Source organism: Galeopterus variegatus, unplaced genomic scaffold, assembly GCF_000696425.1.
Source record: "Galeopterus variegatus unplaced genomic scaffold, G_variegatus-3.0.2 Scaffold58, whole genome shotgun sequence".
In the NCBI taxonomy this organism is placed as follows: Eukaryota; Metazoa; Chordata; class Mammalia; order Dermoptera; family Cynocephalidae; genus Galeopterus; species Galeopterus variegatus.
In genome coordinates this window covers 737,629-750,918 of record NW_007726169.1, presented here as the reverse complement: position 1 = coordinate 750,918, position 13,290 = coordinate 737,629, and the positions used below count along the sequence as shown (strand labels likewise).

Below are 13,290 nucleotides of genomic sequence, written 5' to 3'. Positions count from 1 at the left end.
CGATCATTGGGGAAGGCAGAGCCTCCCTGGCATTGCTGGGACCCTGCCTTGAAGAGCCCCCCTGTCCAGTAGACAGAGCTCTGTAGTCTGTCTTCTTGGTCAATGACTTGGGCTGTCTGACCAGTCCCTCTTCTGTGCCTTGTCTGAGGTCCTTGTCCATCCCTGAGATTGGGCAGCTTCTCTCTCTGGGTTGGGTCACCTTAAGCGGGAAACTGAAGCCATTACTCTCCAAACCCTGTTTCATCTTCCCAAGCATGTCGGAAAGCTGGCAGCAGCCACCACAGACGCAGCCGCAGCAGCCACAGCCACCACAACCTCAGCACCATGCAGAGCCACCACCGGCCCTGGCCGAGCACACGCTGCCCCCGGGCACAGCTGAGAACCCCCTGGGCTGTGCTGTCTATGGCATCCTCCTGCAGCCTGACCCAGGCCTGCAGCCCCCACAACATGCACCTCTACAGGCAGCAGGTGAGCCAGGCCCTAAATGCGGTGTGTGTGGTCATGACCTGGCACACCTGTCCAGCCCACACGAGCACCAGTGCCTGGCCGGCCATGACCGCTCGTTCCAGTGCACACAGTGTCTCAAGATCTTCCATCAGGCTACTGACCTGCTGGAGCACCAGTGTGTACAGGCTGAACAGAAGCCCTTTGTCTGCGGCGTCTGCAAAATGGGCTTCTCACTTCTTACCTCACTGGCGCAGCACCACAGTGCTCACAGTGGCCTTGTGAAATGCTCCATCTGTGAGAAGACCTATAAGCCAGCTGAGGCAGCTGAGCCGGCTACCACGGCTGCCCCATCACTACCCCCAGCCCCTCCACCAGCTGCTGTCACCCCTGCTGAACAGGCTGACAAGCCCTATAGTTGCCCCATCTGCCAGAAGCCCTTCAAGCACCTGTCAGAGCTCTCTCGGCATGAGCGGATCCACACAGGTGAAAAGCCCTACAAGTGCACACTGTGTGACAAGAGCTTCAGCCAGTCGTCCCACCTGGTGCATCACAAGCGCACGCACAGTTCGGAGCGGCCCTACAAATGCGCAGTCTGTGAGAAGACCTTCAAGCACCGCTCCCACCTGGTGCGCCACATGTATGCGCACTCAGGTGAGCACCACCTGTTCCGCTGCAATGTGTGCGAGTTGCACTTCAAGGAGTCGTCGGAGCTGCTGCAGCACCCATGCACACCAAGTGGTGAGCGGCCCTTCCGCTGTGGGGAGTGCCAGAAGGCCTTCAAGCGGCCGTCAGACCTGCGGCAGCATGAGCGCACACACAGCGCCGAGCGACCCTTCAAGTGCGACCTGTGCCCCATGGGCTTTAAGCAGCAGTATGCACTGATGCGGCACCGGCGTACGCACAAGACTGAGGAGCCCTTCAAGTGCGGCCTGTGCGAGAAGGGCTTCGGGCAGCCCAGCCACCTGCTCTACCACCAGCATGTGCACACCCTCGAGACTCTCTTTAAGTGCCCTGTGTGCCAGAAGGGCTTCGACCAGTCGGCTGAGTTGCTGCGGCACAAGTGCCTGCCGGGCACGGCTGAGCGGCCCTTCAAATGCCCTGTGTGCAGCAAGGCCTACAAGCGAGCCTCGGCCCTGCAAAAGCACCAGCTGGCCCACTGCGCAGCGGCCGAGAAGCCCCTGCGCTGCACGCTGTGCGAGCGCCGCTTTTTCTCCTCCTCGGAGTTTGTGCAGCATCGCTGCGACCCGGCCCGTGAGAAACCACTCAAGTGCCCGGACTGCGAGAAGCGCTTCAAGTACGCATCGGACCTGCAGCGGCACCGGCGGGTGCACACGGGCGAGAAGCCCTACAAGTGCCCCAACTGCGACAAGGCCTTCAAGCAGCGTGAGCATCTCAACAAGCACCAGGGCGTGCATGCCCGCGAGCAGCAGTTCAAGTGCGTGTGGTGTGGTGAGCGCTTCCTGGACGTGGCCCTGCTGCAGGAACACAGTGCGCAGCATAGTGCCGCTGCCGCTGCAGCTGAGGGTGCCTACCAGGTAGCTGCTTGCCTGCCCTGAGTCCAGGCCACGGTCCCTACCACCCTTCCCTGTGTCCACACCATGGCCCCCACCAGGCCCAGGCCAGCCTAGCCTCCGTCCGCACAGCTGCGTTGCGCCAAGCTCCCCACCCAGCTCAGTGTTCTGAGGCCCTGAGAGTGAGGACAAAAGGGGTACTGGGCAGGTGGTGGTGTGGGTGCTCAGCAGTGGGGAGAACTAGATTGCTGTGGCTGGTCATGATTCCATAAACCTCTTTGCTATCACAGGATTCACTTTCTTGAGAGCCATCAGCCTCCCTCACCCTTGGGGAACTGGAACCAGGCTGGAAATCAAATGGCCTGCCCCAAGGATGGGGGCTGCCAGCCCAATCTTCCCAATCTTTCAACCTAATTAGAAACCAGTAGGTTAGGAAAGAGGATGGTCATGGTAGAGTCTGGGAGAAAGGCCTGTACCCCAGAGGTGGGCTGGGCATAGGACATCCCCCTCAAGTTGCTGTTTGGGGAAGAAGGCAGCTTTGTGATGTAGCCGTAAGGACCAGAGAGGCAGATGGTTAGCCGCAGTCCTCTGTGTGCTCCAGCCAGGGGCCATGTGTCCCCCAGGTTTCTGACAGGTGAGATGTATAGGATGGGAGTCTTTGGGCTGAGTCTGCCTGCAGACCAGTCGACCGAGCCAGAAGGGGTGAATCAGAGAAGTCTTTGTGACACCCCCAGCCAGGGACAGTGCTGTCCTTGGACAAAGGAAGAAAGGCAGCCTGTTTGTGCTGATGGTTAATCCCATGCTTTGGAAGCATCCCTCCTACTTTTGCAGTGTGGTTCCGACCTGTGGTGGGGAATGTACTCTCAGCTAGACAGAACTGTTGGTGTTAGACCACACATGGCTGGGAGGGAGCAGAGCCAAGCCCGTGATCTCCCTACAGATGCAAACCAGTGTCCTCCCCCCGAATTGCGTGCACCAAAGTGTCAGGGGCTCAGGGGCAAGACCCCAATCAGCTCACCCCAGCCATGCCTCAGGGCCAAGACCAGGCCTGGGTACCCAAGGTGGGGGAATGGTCTCTGACTCCACAGTGCCCTCCCAGCCCATGAGAATACCCTCCACTTCCCATCAGTCTGGCTGCTGGCCTGGACCCCAGGAGTCTCATGCCGCCAAGATGTCCTGGACAACATCCAGCTACTTCAAAGGCAAGAGCATTCTCCTTCGGGTCCTCCTGGAGTCCCCCTAGGTCTCAGGCTGCCCATGGGGCTCGTGGAACAGAGGGTATCCAGGGCTTAGGGAATGGGAGGAGGAAGTGGGTTAAGGAAACCAGCAGGCAGCATGCCTGGCAGGTGAAAGGAGTCGGTCAACATCGCTGGACAGACAGGGCTCTCCTTGGGAAGCTGAGAAAGACTTTATTATCAAAATAATCATTTTGAACCCAGCTCAGCCCCCTGACCTCTTCTAGCCAGACTGAGTCCCTGGTTGTGTCTCTTGAAAGAAGACGAACCAGTGCACACACCAGGGTCCCAGAGAGGCAGGGGGATGCTACCTTGCCTCTCTCTCACCTTAAGTCTGAACAGCCACGTCCGCCTATTCTGACTGGGTTCCCTCTTGTGCCTGCAGAGAGGGACTGGTCCTTCCCCTCGGTGCTGGCTCTCAGTCACGATGCCTCAAAAGACATGGAACCCAGGCTTATAACAGTCTTGACTGCTAATTTTTTCTTTTCATTTTGCTTTCTAAAAGCAGTTTGTTATACTATTCATAACACTGTATAGTTTAATTTCATGTCATTTTGGATCTTATATAAAAATGTGAGAATTTGGATTTTTAAAAAGAATGACTTCATTTTAGGTAGCCACTTTTGATGTTAATATATAGTGAGTCCAATGTATGCTTTAGAAGTAAAAACATTGACCATCACAGATCCAACCATGGCTTATTCTGGTCCTTCTTCCCCAGGGGAACGATGGGATGTGGAGAGGCAGAGAGATGTATGCAGGCCAGGGTGGCAGGTTGGGGACTGGGACTTGGGGCTGGATTTGAGTCCTGAGCTTTGAAAGTTCTGGTTGTGTGGCCTTGGGCAAGTCGCTTAACCTCTTTGGGACTAAGTCACTTCATCTATAAAATGGGGAGAGTAACCCTTGCCTTGCTTGGTTGTGAGAATTAAATGGAGTCTCGGGCCCAGCTGTGAAGATCCTGGCAGTACCAACCGCAGGCCACCTGGGGCCTTCGGGAACGGGCCCACAGCCTCTTGACCTCTTTGGGGTTTAACAGCAGCCCCTGAATGAAGGACTAGCAGCTCATGGAAGGGGCCTGCCTGGAGCAGAAGGGAACCCAGCCAGTCCTGTCGCCCCACTGCCACTCACCCTGTCTCACAGTGGTCCTTCTGCATACCCAGCCCAGCACCTCCCACCTCAGCCCCTCCTACACACCTTTTCTCTTGTACCCCACCCTACCCCAGTGGCCAATTGCAATTCAGGATCTTTCCATTGCTCAAAAGTGAGGGTGGGGAGGGGAGAGAGGGAGAAACAGCCCCCCAGGTCTGGGCTCCTGAGAGCCAGTGGAGAGTGGTCAGCAGGGACACCCTGCCCAGAGTGGAGAGGAGTGAGGGTAGAAAGTTAAAAGGACAAGGAGGTGTCAACACTGCAGGGGGCCAAAAACTGGGTGCAGAAGGCTTAGTGAAAGGCAGGGGAACCCCAGATGTAACCTAGACCCATGCTCCTCTGTTTTCCTCTCTGTGTAGTCCCGGGAGGACCCCACCCTTTAGTAGCCATGTGGTTCCTTCCTGCAGTCTTCTACCTCTTAACAAGAGGATGCCCAGGTCCCCTTGTGTCTGTGGCAGGCTCAAGTCCCGGCTTGCTTTCTAGCCGTGTGACCTCGGGCAAAACCCATCTACCTCCTAGAGGCTCCTGGAAAGCACCAGCATGTGCTTGGTGCTTTATAACTACAGTTTCAGGTTGTCCTTCTTGAATGGATGACAATCTGTGTGTGCCAGGGCAGAAGGAGCCCTGGCTGGCATGGCTAAGCTCACATGGAGCCTGCGATGGTTTTTTCCTCCTGTGTCCCCACCCTCAGTCCCCTCTCACAAAGCAGTGGGGTTCCTATAGCTCCCTCCGGGCCCTTAGCCTCCGGACTACAGCCTAGACTATAACCAGGGCAATGAGAGGAGCCCCTGCCCAGGAGCCCAGATGCTCTGGTTTGAGTCCTGGCCCTTTGGTAACAAGTGGCTGAAGCCGGTCTCTGGCCCTCTTGGGGCCTTGGCTCCCCGTTTAAAACAGGGGTCTCTGAGGGTCATTATAGACCCACTGCTCTGATTCTGGAAAGGTGACAGGATCAACTGTGTCCCCCTTTTCCCTTCCTGCCCCTCCTGGCCTCCAGCCTGCTCACCTTCAGTGTTCCAGCCTGGTCTCTCTCAGTTATAAGTGACAGAAACAGCATAAACTGGCTTAAGTAGCTGCTCACAGCACCTGGCCATACACCAGGTATCTCTTCCACTGATCCGCCCAGGAACCCCAACCTACAGGACAGCCACAGGTTTCAGTGTCCCATATCTGATGAGAGTCTTTCTCTTTTAGAGCATGGCATTTTAAGAGGGGAACTTCAGACATTGTGACTAGGAGTACAAACTAGTACTATATTCTTTAGTCTCTGGGTAACAATTCCCTTTACCAGCCACTGATAGGATGGGAAGAGGGTGGTGCCTTGGGGTGAGGGGTGACACCTGGATGAGGGCTGGAGCTGGGAGGAAGGAGGAGGAAGAAGGGAGAGACTGACAAAAGCCACACGTTTGGGAGTTACTCACTCCTCCCCCCTGACAAGAGGCACTACCAAGGTGGGGGATGGGGAGGACATTCTCCTGGGTCCTAGAAGTTGGTGCCAGTGCAGGCTGGGGATGTTCCTAGGGAGCCCATTATCTCGACAGCTTTTTCAATGTCCCACCATGTGGATGGCTCTGTGCTTGGCCCTGCAGGGGGACAGGGGGAGAGGACCCTGCTCTCTGGGGGTGGAGCCTGTGCTCATGAACCTTGGTGGCAGTGGCGTAGGGTCTTGGTTCAGAGCACCACAGGCAGACTTGGCTAGAGTCCTGCCTCTGCTACACATTCCCTGCAGGGGGACAGGGGGAGAGGACCCTGCTCTCTGGGGGTGGAGCCTGTGCTCATGAACCTTGGTGGCAGTGGCATAGGGTCTTGGTTCAGAGCACCACAGGCAGACTTGGCTAGAGTCCTGCCTCTGCTACACATTGGCTCAAGGCTTTGGGCAATGAACCTCTGAGCCTCAGTTTCTTCATCTGTGAAATGGAGGTAATAATGCTGTCTTCTGAGGCTTAGGGTGAGGGCACAGCGAAATGACCTGTGTGACGTGTTTGGCACATAGTGGCCACTAAGGAAAGCAGAGCACTGGGAGGTAAGGGGCAAGAGGGAGCCAGACCCGCCCTCTTATCTGAATTCACGGCTCCCTCCGCCGCAGCACACACCATTCACAAGACCTTTCCCATCTACCAGGTGGCCTGAGCCTTAGGCAGTCCCTGGAGGGTGGGCAGAGAGGACGTGAGTGTTCCCTTTGTGTAGCTTTGTAAGAGGTCCAAGCATTGTCCAAAGCCACATGGATAGTGATGAAAGTGTCCTGGAATTATGGGGGCTCTCCAGGTGAGCCTGGTACCTGCACACAGGTAAAGGACAGGCAGGAGGGCCAGGACAGCCCTGCGCTCTGAACCATGCAGGCCTCTAGCTCCAGCCACTGCAGCCTGGGGCTCTGGCTCTAACGCACCCTTTGCTGGCCAGGAAACCAGGAACAACGGCCAGGACTGCTCCCGGAGTCGGGTCTAGCCGGGACAGCAGGAAAGCTCCTTACCATCGGGCAGCAGGGTGGGCAGCCCCTCCACCTGCTCTCAGCTCCTTGAAGGATTCAAGCCACTGTGCTCCATCTTCCCATATGTGGAAAGGCAGCTCCATAAAGGGCCTCGGCTTCTCTGGGTGTCACTGTGGAGAATCTTCTCCTGGTCTCCAGTCCTCCATCCTGACCCCATAACCCCCCAGTCCTCCTTCCCACCTCCAGAGCAGGCTTCAGATGGGACCATGGGCTGCTCAGGCCAAGAAAATTTGCCCAAGGTCTCCCAGCCTGGGCAAGGCTCTTCCATGGCAAGCTCCACATCCCATCCTCCAGCAGGTGGTTTCTTGTTCCTTGAAGGTCATGCTTCCAGCAAAAGCCTTGGCTGCTATTAATTTTCTGAAATCTACAAAGATCCCGCAGGAATGCTCAGTCCTCCTAGGGGTCCTGAAAAGGAGGTCAAGAAGAGGGGTGGGGTGGGAGGGGACCAACCCCATCGGGGTCTGCCTTCCTGCCTTTGTTCATCTGCAAGCATCACTGAGCACCCGCTGTCTACAGACACTGAACTAATGCTACAAGGCACGGAGCAAGAACTTCAGATGAAGTTTTTGAAAGACTTCAGAAGAAGTCTTCAGAGAGAGTTTTCAGGTTTTCGTGTATCAAAAGCTAGGGTCAAAAAAATGTCAAAACTGCTGATATCTAGTACAAAATATGTGCAAGAGTCCTCCCTGGCCCCCACCCCTCCCTGCCCTCGGCTTGGACCCTCACTCCATCCCTGCACCTCCCTACTGCCAGCCCCAGGCCCTGGGTTAGGATGTGTGTTTTACATGCTACTTTGTAATAAACACCACTATTACTTTGTAGTAGTTTTGTCATTTAGTTCTGGGAGACTCCAGGACGCATTTCTGAGCCCTAGATCCATTTGGAGAGATAAGAGGAGATGGCAAGTGAGCCCACTGTGGGCCAGAGGTCATGAAATGGTCCGTGAAACAGTTGTGGTCCCTGTCTTCGTGGTCTTAGGGAAGACCAGGGGGAGAAGGGAGGATTTGAGAGATGCCTGCCTGGAAGAAAGGGTGGGATTTGCATAGGAAGATGTGGGGAAAGCATTTCTGGTGGAAGGAAGGCTTTGCACAAAGGTTTGGAGACTGGGGTTTGTGTTGGGGTAAAAGGCCAGGGTAGTGGATTGGGGTCAAGTATGGAAGGCCTAGAGGTGAGGCCACAGAGGCTGGGTTGTCCCCAAGGCCATGGCTGCAGGGAGGATTTCCGATATGATCTACTTATAATAAGAGCCCCTGGGGCCGGCCCGGTGGCGCACTGCTACAGTGCGCCGCTTGGGAAGCGTGGCGGCGCTCCCGCCGAGGGTTCGGATCCCACATACAGACCAGCCGCTCACTGGCTGAGCGAGGTGTGGGAGGGAACAACACCGAGGGTTGCGATCCCGTAGCCGGTCCTGGTCCAGTATGGGCGCGACACTGAGGGTTGCGATCCGTTGCCGGTCACGAAAAAAAAAAAAAAAAAAAAAAAAAAAAAAAGAGCCCCTGGAGGCCGAGAGGAGGTCCCGACAGATGACAGGAGACAGTGGCCCAGGCTGGTTGCGGGTGGGGCTTCTTTTCATCTCTTGGCCCCTGGCCTCCAGGTGGGATTCTCAACCTGCAGACTCTGCCACTCCGAGCAACCCCAAAAGAGCTTTCTGATGGAACATCCTATCCTTCCTCTAAGCCCTGGTCAGATGCCCCTATACCCAGGAAGCCCTCTCTGGCTTCCTCCCTACTCTTGGCTTGCATCTCTCTCATAGCAGGAAGGCAGTGGAGTGTGGCAGCCATAGGTGGGGAGTAGTCAGGCAGGCTGACTCTAATCCGCATCTCTGCCAACCATCAGCTGTGTGATCCTGGGCCAGTCACTTAACCTCCCCAAGTCTATCTCATCATCTGTAAAATGGGTCTAAAATTATCTACCTCATGGGGCCTGCAAAATGCTTAATGCATTGCCTCCCACTGAAAAATAGAAAATCCATGCTAAATCAGGCTTGTTTAGGCTTATCTACTCTGCATTTCCTTTATTCTTAGGCACACATTTTTTTTATATCAAGAAATTATGATAAAATGTACAATCAGTGGGCAAAAACCTTTCATTAAATTGCTGGTGTAGGTTTCCATTTGCAGCATCTTGGGCTGGAGCAACACAGCCTAGGCAGCCCACATTGTCACCTTCTGCTTTCAGGTTTGAATTGTCTGGGCCTGCCTGTCTCTCCCACTGGAATGGAAGCACCTTACATGCAGGGATGGCATCTTGTCTGTGTCCCCCCAGTACCCAGCACAGGGCATGGCCCAGGCACAGGCTCAAATGTCTGCTGGGCCACATTCCAGGAGGCACTTGCCCAGTCATACAGTGTCAAAGAAGCAGGACCAGGAAAGCACCCCAGTCACTAATTCCCTCCCACATGCTTCATCTTCAGCACGCTCACCAGAGCTCTCTGGCTGTCCCTTCTCACCCAGGCCAGGACTCTGGCATCTTCACTGTGAACCTTGGGCAAATCCATCTCTTCTCTGAGCTGTCATTTGGAGGGGACACTCGGGGCTGTGGAATGTGGCTCTGATATCCTGGGGAGCTCTGCCAATGGCTTCCCAAGGTTCAAGGCAGCCTGGACTGCCTGCTGGACTTAGCGGAAAGGGATTCTTCCTGCATGAAATGGCAGAGGCTAGATATGTCCTCACCAGGCCCCTGAGGAGAAATGGACTCTGTGGTCTGCTTACTACTTCCCATCTACTCCTCCCCAGGCTCCTGTCTCATGCTCTGTTTTCAGCAGAGCCTTATACTTGAGGACAGAGAGACAGACACCATTGTCCCTCACCTCAGTATAAGGCCAATGATCGTCATCTCTGACCCTAAAAGTAATTAAAACCAGCCCTGAGTCTGTAAGGCAGGTTCTGTCTGCATATCAAACAATGCAACCCATCTTTTTGTTTATTACCCAAGGGTGAGCAGAAAGACCAGATTTCTGAGAAATAATTTATTCTACAGAAATTGAACACAAACTATATGTGGATACTGTGCTAAGTGCTGAGACTTGCTTTGAGTCCTGGGTTCTGGGTTTAGCCTAAGGCTAACTACTTCCCTGATCTGGGCCTCAGTTTTCCCATCTGTGAAATAGGGTAGCATTGGTTCTGCTCACTTCCTAGGGTGCTTGTAAGGCCTAGAGGAAATAATAGATCAGATGATAATGTGTTCTGGACAGTAACATGGTCCAAAAGTGAGCAGGTGGTATTTTTCTCTAAATTCCTCCTACCTGAGACCCTGGCCTTGCATGCAATAGGTGCCCGGTAAGTGTTAGCAGATGGGGATGGAGAGGGTGTAAACCAGGATTTCCTAACCTTTGTGGGCACTGACTTTCCTGAGAATCATGAAAACAAGGAGCTTTTCTATGGAAAATGCACATGCAGGTGGGCTCATGATTTTGCACACAATCAAGAGGTCTAGGGATCCCAGAAATCCTGTACAGACAGTTCTTTAGCTTGGTGGCTATTTATCCTGATCTGGGCCTGTGCTTGCAGGCTGGCCACAGGTGGGGTGAGTGTGGGGTATCTGGAAGGTCCTGGAGCTAAGTACAAATACTAGCTGCCCTAACTCTCTAACCATTTTGAGACACTTTTCCTTAGGCCCTTTGAGTGGGATTATTCTGGAGTCCCCATGGCTGTCCCCAGGACATCATGCCTTCCTTTCACAGGAATGGCTTAGGGAGGTTGGTGGACAGAGGAGGGCTAGACCTGAAGTCACGTGATAGAGCAGACAATTTTTTGCTTAGATGATATGTTTATTGGTGGTGACTTTGGAAGCAGGGAACTTTCTTCTCTGAGTGGCTCTCCAGCACCTCATCCAGGTTTATGTTCTGCATTCTGCTGCTTTGCCGGGCATAGAAGCCATAGGCCTGACCAGCCCCCCAGAACCTGCTTCTACCCCTTCAGGGGGACCCGGGCACAGGGAAAACCCCTAGAGCACACTGAGATGGTGAGGACTTCAGAAAGAGGCACCTAAAAATCCCTTTCTAACCCTCTCCCTTTCTCCTTAGGGCTTAAGTTCAGGATGTGAGGTGGAGGGGGTTTGGGGTTGGGGCTGCAAGCAGGGGACAGGAGCACAAGGAACACCCACCTCCTGGACATACCCTTGCACCTCAACCCTGACTGGGCCTTAGGGCTTAGCCTGTGACTCTCCCCCCAGGGTCACCAAACATCTTTTTTCCAGCCTCCTACCAGTCCTCCAGGAGTTGACAGGGACAGGCAAGCTTCATCCTGTGGTCCTGACCCTCTCCCAGCCTCTGCAACCACACACATACACATGCACACATGCACGCACACACATACGCCTTCCTGAGGGAGCATTAGGTTTATATTTAGTCATGCTTAACTCCTGGGGAGATGGGTGGTGCTACCACATGCCCTCTGTGCTGCTGGAGGACCTGAGATGGCACAGTCCAGCAGCTTGGGGGGCGGCCTCCTTTTCACAGATTAATGCCAGGGGGTCAGGTAGTTGACACGACTGTGGAAAGAAATAGGGGTGAGGTGGGGGCCTCCAGGGTGTCCTGAGGAAAAATCACTCTGTCCTTCTTTAGGCCTTCCTCCAAGATCCCCCTTCCTGACCTCAAGGCTCTGAAAACGCAGCTTCCATCCAGCCTCTGTGAGGTTCAAGGGCCTTCATTGTCTCCCTTTTTCTTTTTGTATATTTTTGCCTGTTCTCCTTGACTTTCAACCTGCCCCGCCTTCAGTTTGCCTCAACCTTATCTCCCACTGATCCCCAACCATGAACTGCTTCACCCATTTTTCAATTATTTAGTAAACCTACTCTGTCAGGCATCATACAGTAGTAAAAAACAGAAAGCTTTTCCTGTGTGCACAGGGAGAGGGAGGCAACTTTCCACCAGTAATGAGAATGCAATAGTCTGGCTGCTGTAAGGTAGGGATCACAGAAGGTGACCAATCAGAGGAAGTGTGTGCTGGTGTGGAGAGGCAGAGGGTCGGGGAAGATGTCAAGAGGATGAGACATCTGGGCTGGGCTTTAAAGGGTGAGGAGGAGTTTTCCAGGTAGAGGAGGAAGGGCCATTTAGGCACCGAAACAGCACATGCAAAGGTGTGGAAGAGTGCTTGGTTGTGTTGGTGGGTTTGGGTCGTATCAAGGAGTCTGACATTGCTAAGTGTACAAAATGGGGAGAGGTGGATGATGGCTAAATTAGGGCGATGTCTGAATATCGCGTACCACTCCCCATGCTCATTCCCATCTCCAAGCCTTCGCTTATGGAGTGGCAGTGGTGGGAACACCAGACCCCTCCCTTAAGACCTGTCCACATCCTAGGAGGCAGATTCCTGGCTATTTCCATTACGTTTCTTAGTGTCTGTTTACTCTTCCAGGTAACGCCCCCCGCCCCCTTTTGGCCTCCTCTGGGCCAAACCTGGTGGGATACGCACCCCCTTCCACTCCCGCCCCCACGCCCATTGGGGCTGCGCTTTTGCCAGGTGCCGATCTCTCCGGAGCAAAGCAGCTCGCGCCCCCCGACACCACCCAGTTGAGTACCTCCTCCCTCGCCAGGCCCCGCGGGTGGAGGGGTCTGAGAATCACTCTCCTACCTGTAGAGGGAGCCGAAGCGTCGGAAAGCGTTCCTGGGAAAGAACGAGGGGGATGAGGCGGAGCTGGGGACGGGCGACCCTCTCCCGGGCGCCTCACTCCCACTCAGGAGCCGCCCCTACTCGCGCCATCCCACCAGGATTGCACTGCACCTAGCCCCACCTTAACGCCGCCACTCCAGAAAGGGTGGGATTGCCGGGGACTGGATGGCGAGGTGCTTTGTTTGGTAGGAATTAAACATTTATTCATTTTGAAATTGCAATTTTCTCGTGGTGTATTGGAGCCAATCAATTTTTCTCAGGTCTCTCATTTTTAAGGGCCGTTAGGTGCGCGCTAGGAAAGCAGGCCAAGACTCAGCCCTCCCTCCTCCGGGCATGGGGTCCCGGAACATGTGGCATCACTTACAGGGAGTCGAAAGGCAAGGGCTTCTGTCCGTAGCGGTCCAGGCTGGGGTTCTGGTTGAGGCAGAACTGGGACGGGCCACAGGGATGGGGGCTGGTGAGCCGGGGGAGCACGGACTCTCTGCCCACGCCCCACACCGCACTCCCTGCCGGAGACCTTTGTCCTGGGCACTGGGCAACTGGGCACTGGGCACTGGAGCCCTCGGTCTCCTCTCCGCCACCCCCCACCCCACCCCGCGCTAGCCACTCCCCACCAGGGCCCCGGGGACCGGTCAGCGAGCAGCCTTCCTTACGCGCCAGCTCTGGGTCACATCCGGCTTCAAGTACCGCACCGCGTAGCCGCTAAAACCCTCGACTGCGGAGAGAGCCCATCTCCTGAGCTCAGTCAGTCCCAGAACAAGCCTCGCCCCTCCCCACATAGACCCCGCCCACAGACCGAGCCCCCCCCCGATCCTAGAACAAGCCCCCCCCCGCCCCTGACCCGAAAACAAGCC

At 55.1% G+C, this 13,290-nt stretch overlaps 2 protein-coding genes across 2 annotated transcripts in view; one reads left to right on the top strand and one right to left on the bottom strand.

Moving 5' to 3' along the window:
* Positions 1–3,884, top strand: ZNF319 (zinc finger protein 319). Its single transcript, XM_008574923.1, has one exon. The coding sequence runs from the start codon at positions 255–257 to the stop codon at positions 2,001–2,003; it is 1,749 nt and encodes a 582-aa protein (XP_008573145.1). The 5' UTR covers positions 1–254; the 3' UTR covers positions 2,004–3,884.
* Positions 3,885–10,638: 6,754 nt separating this feature from the next.
* Positions 10,639–13,290, bottom strand: part of TEPP (testis, prostate and placenta expressed) — a 9,283-nt gene continuing 6,631 nt past the window's right edge. The window contains 4 exon segments of the mRNA XM_008575142.1: positions 10,639–11,315; positions 12,398–12,430; positions 12,801–12,865; positions 13,090–13,151. Coding sequence (XP_008573364.1) covers positions 11,285–11,315; positions 12,398–12,430; positions 12,801–12,865; positions 13,090–13,151 — 191 coding nt within the window. The 3' untranslated portion in view covers positions 10,639–11,284.

Coding starts and splice junctions, on each gene's coding strand:
- ZNF319 (XM_008574923.1), top strand. CDS start 255: ATGTCGGAAAGCTGGCAGCAGCCACCACAGACGCAGCCGCAGCAGCCA.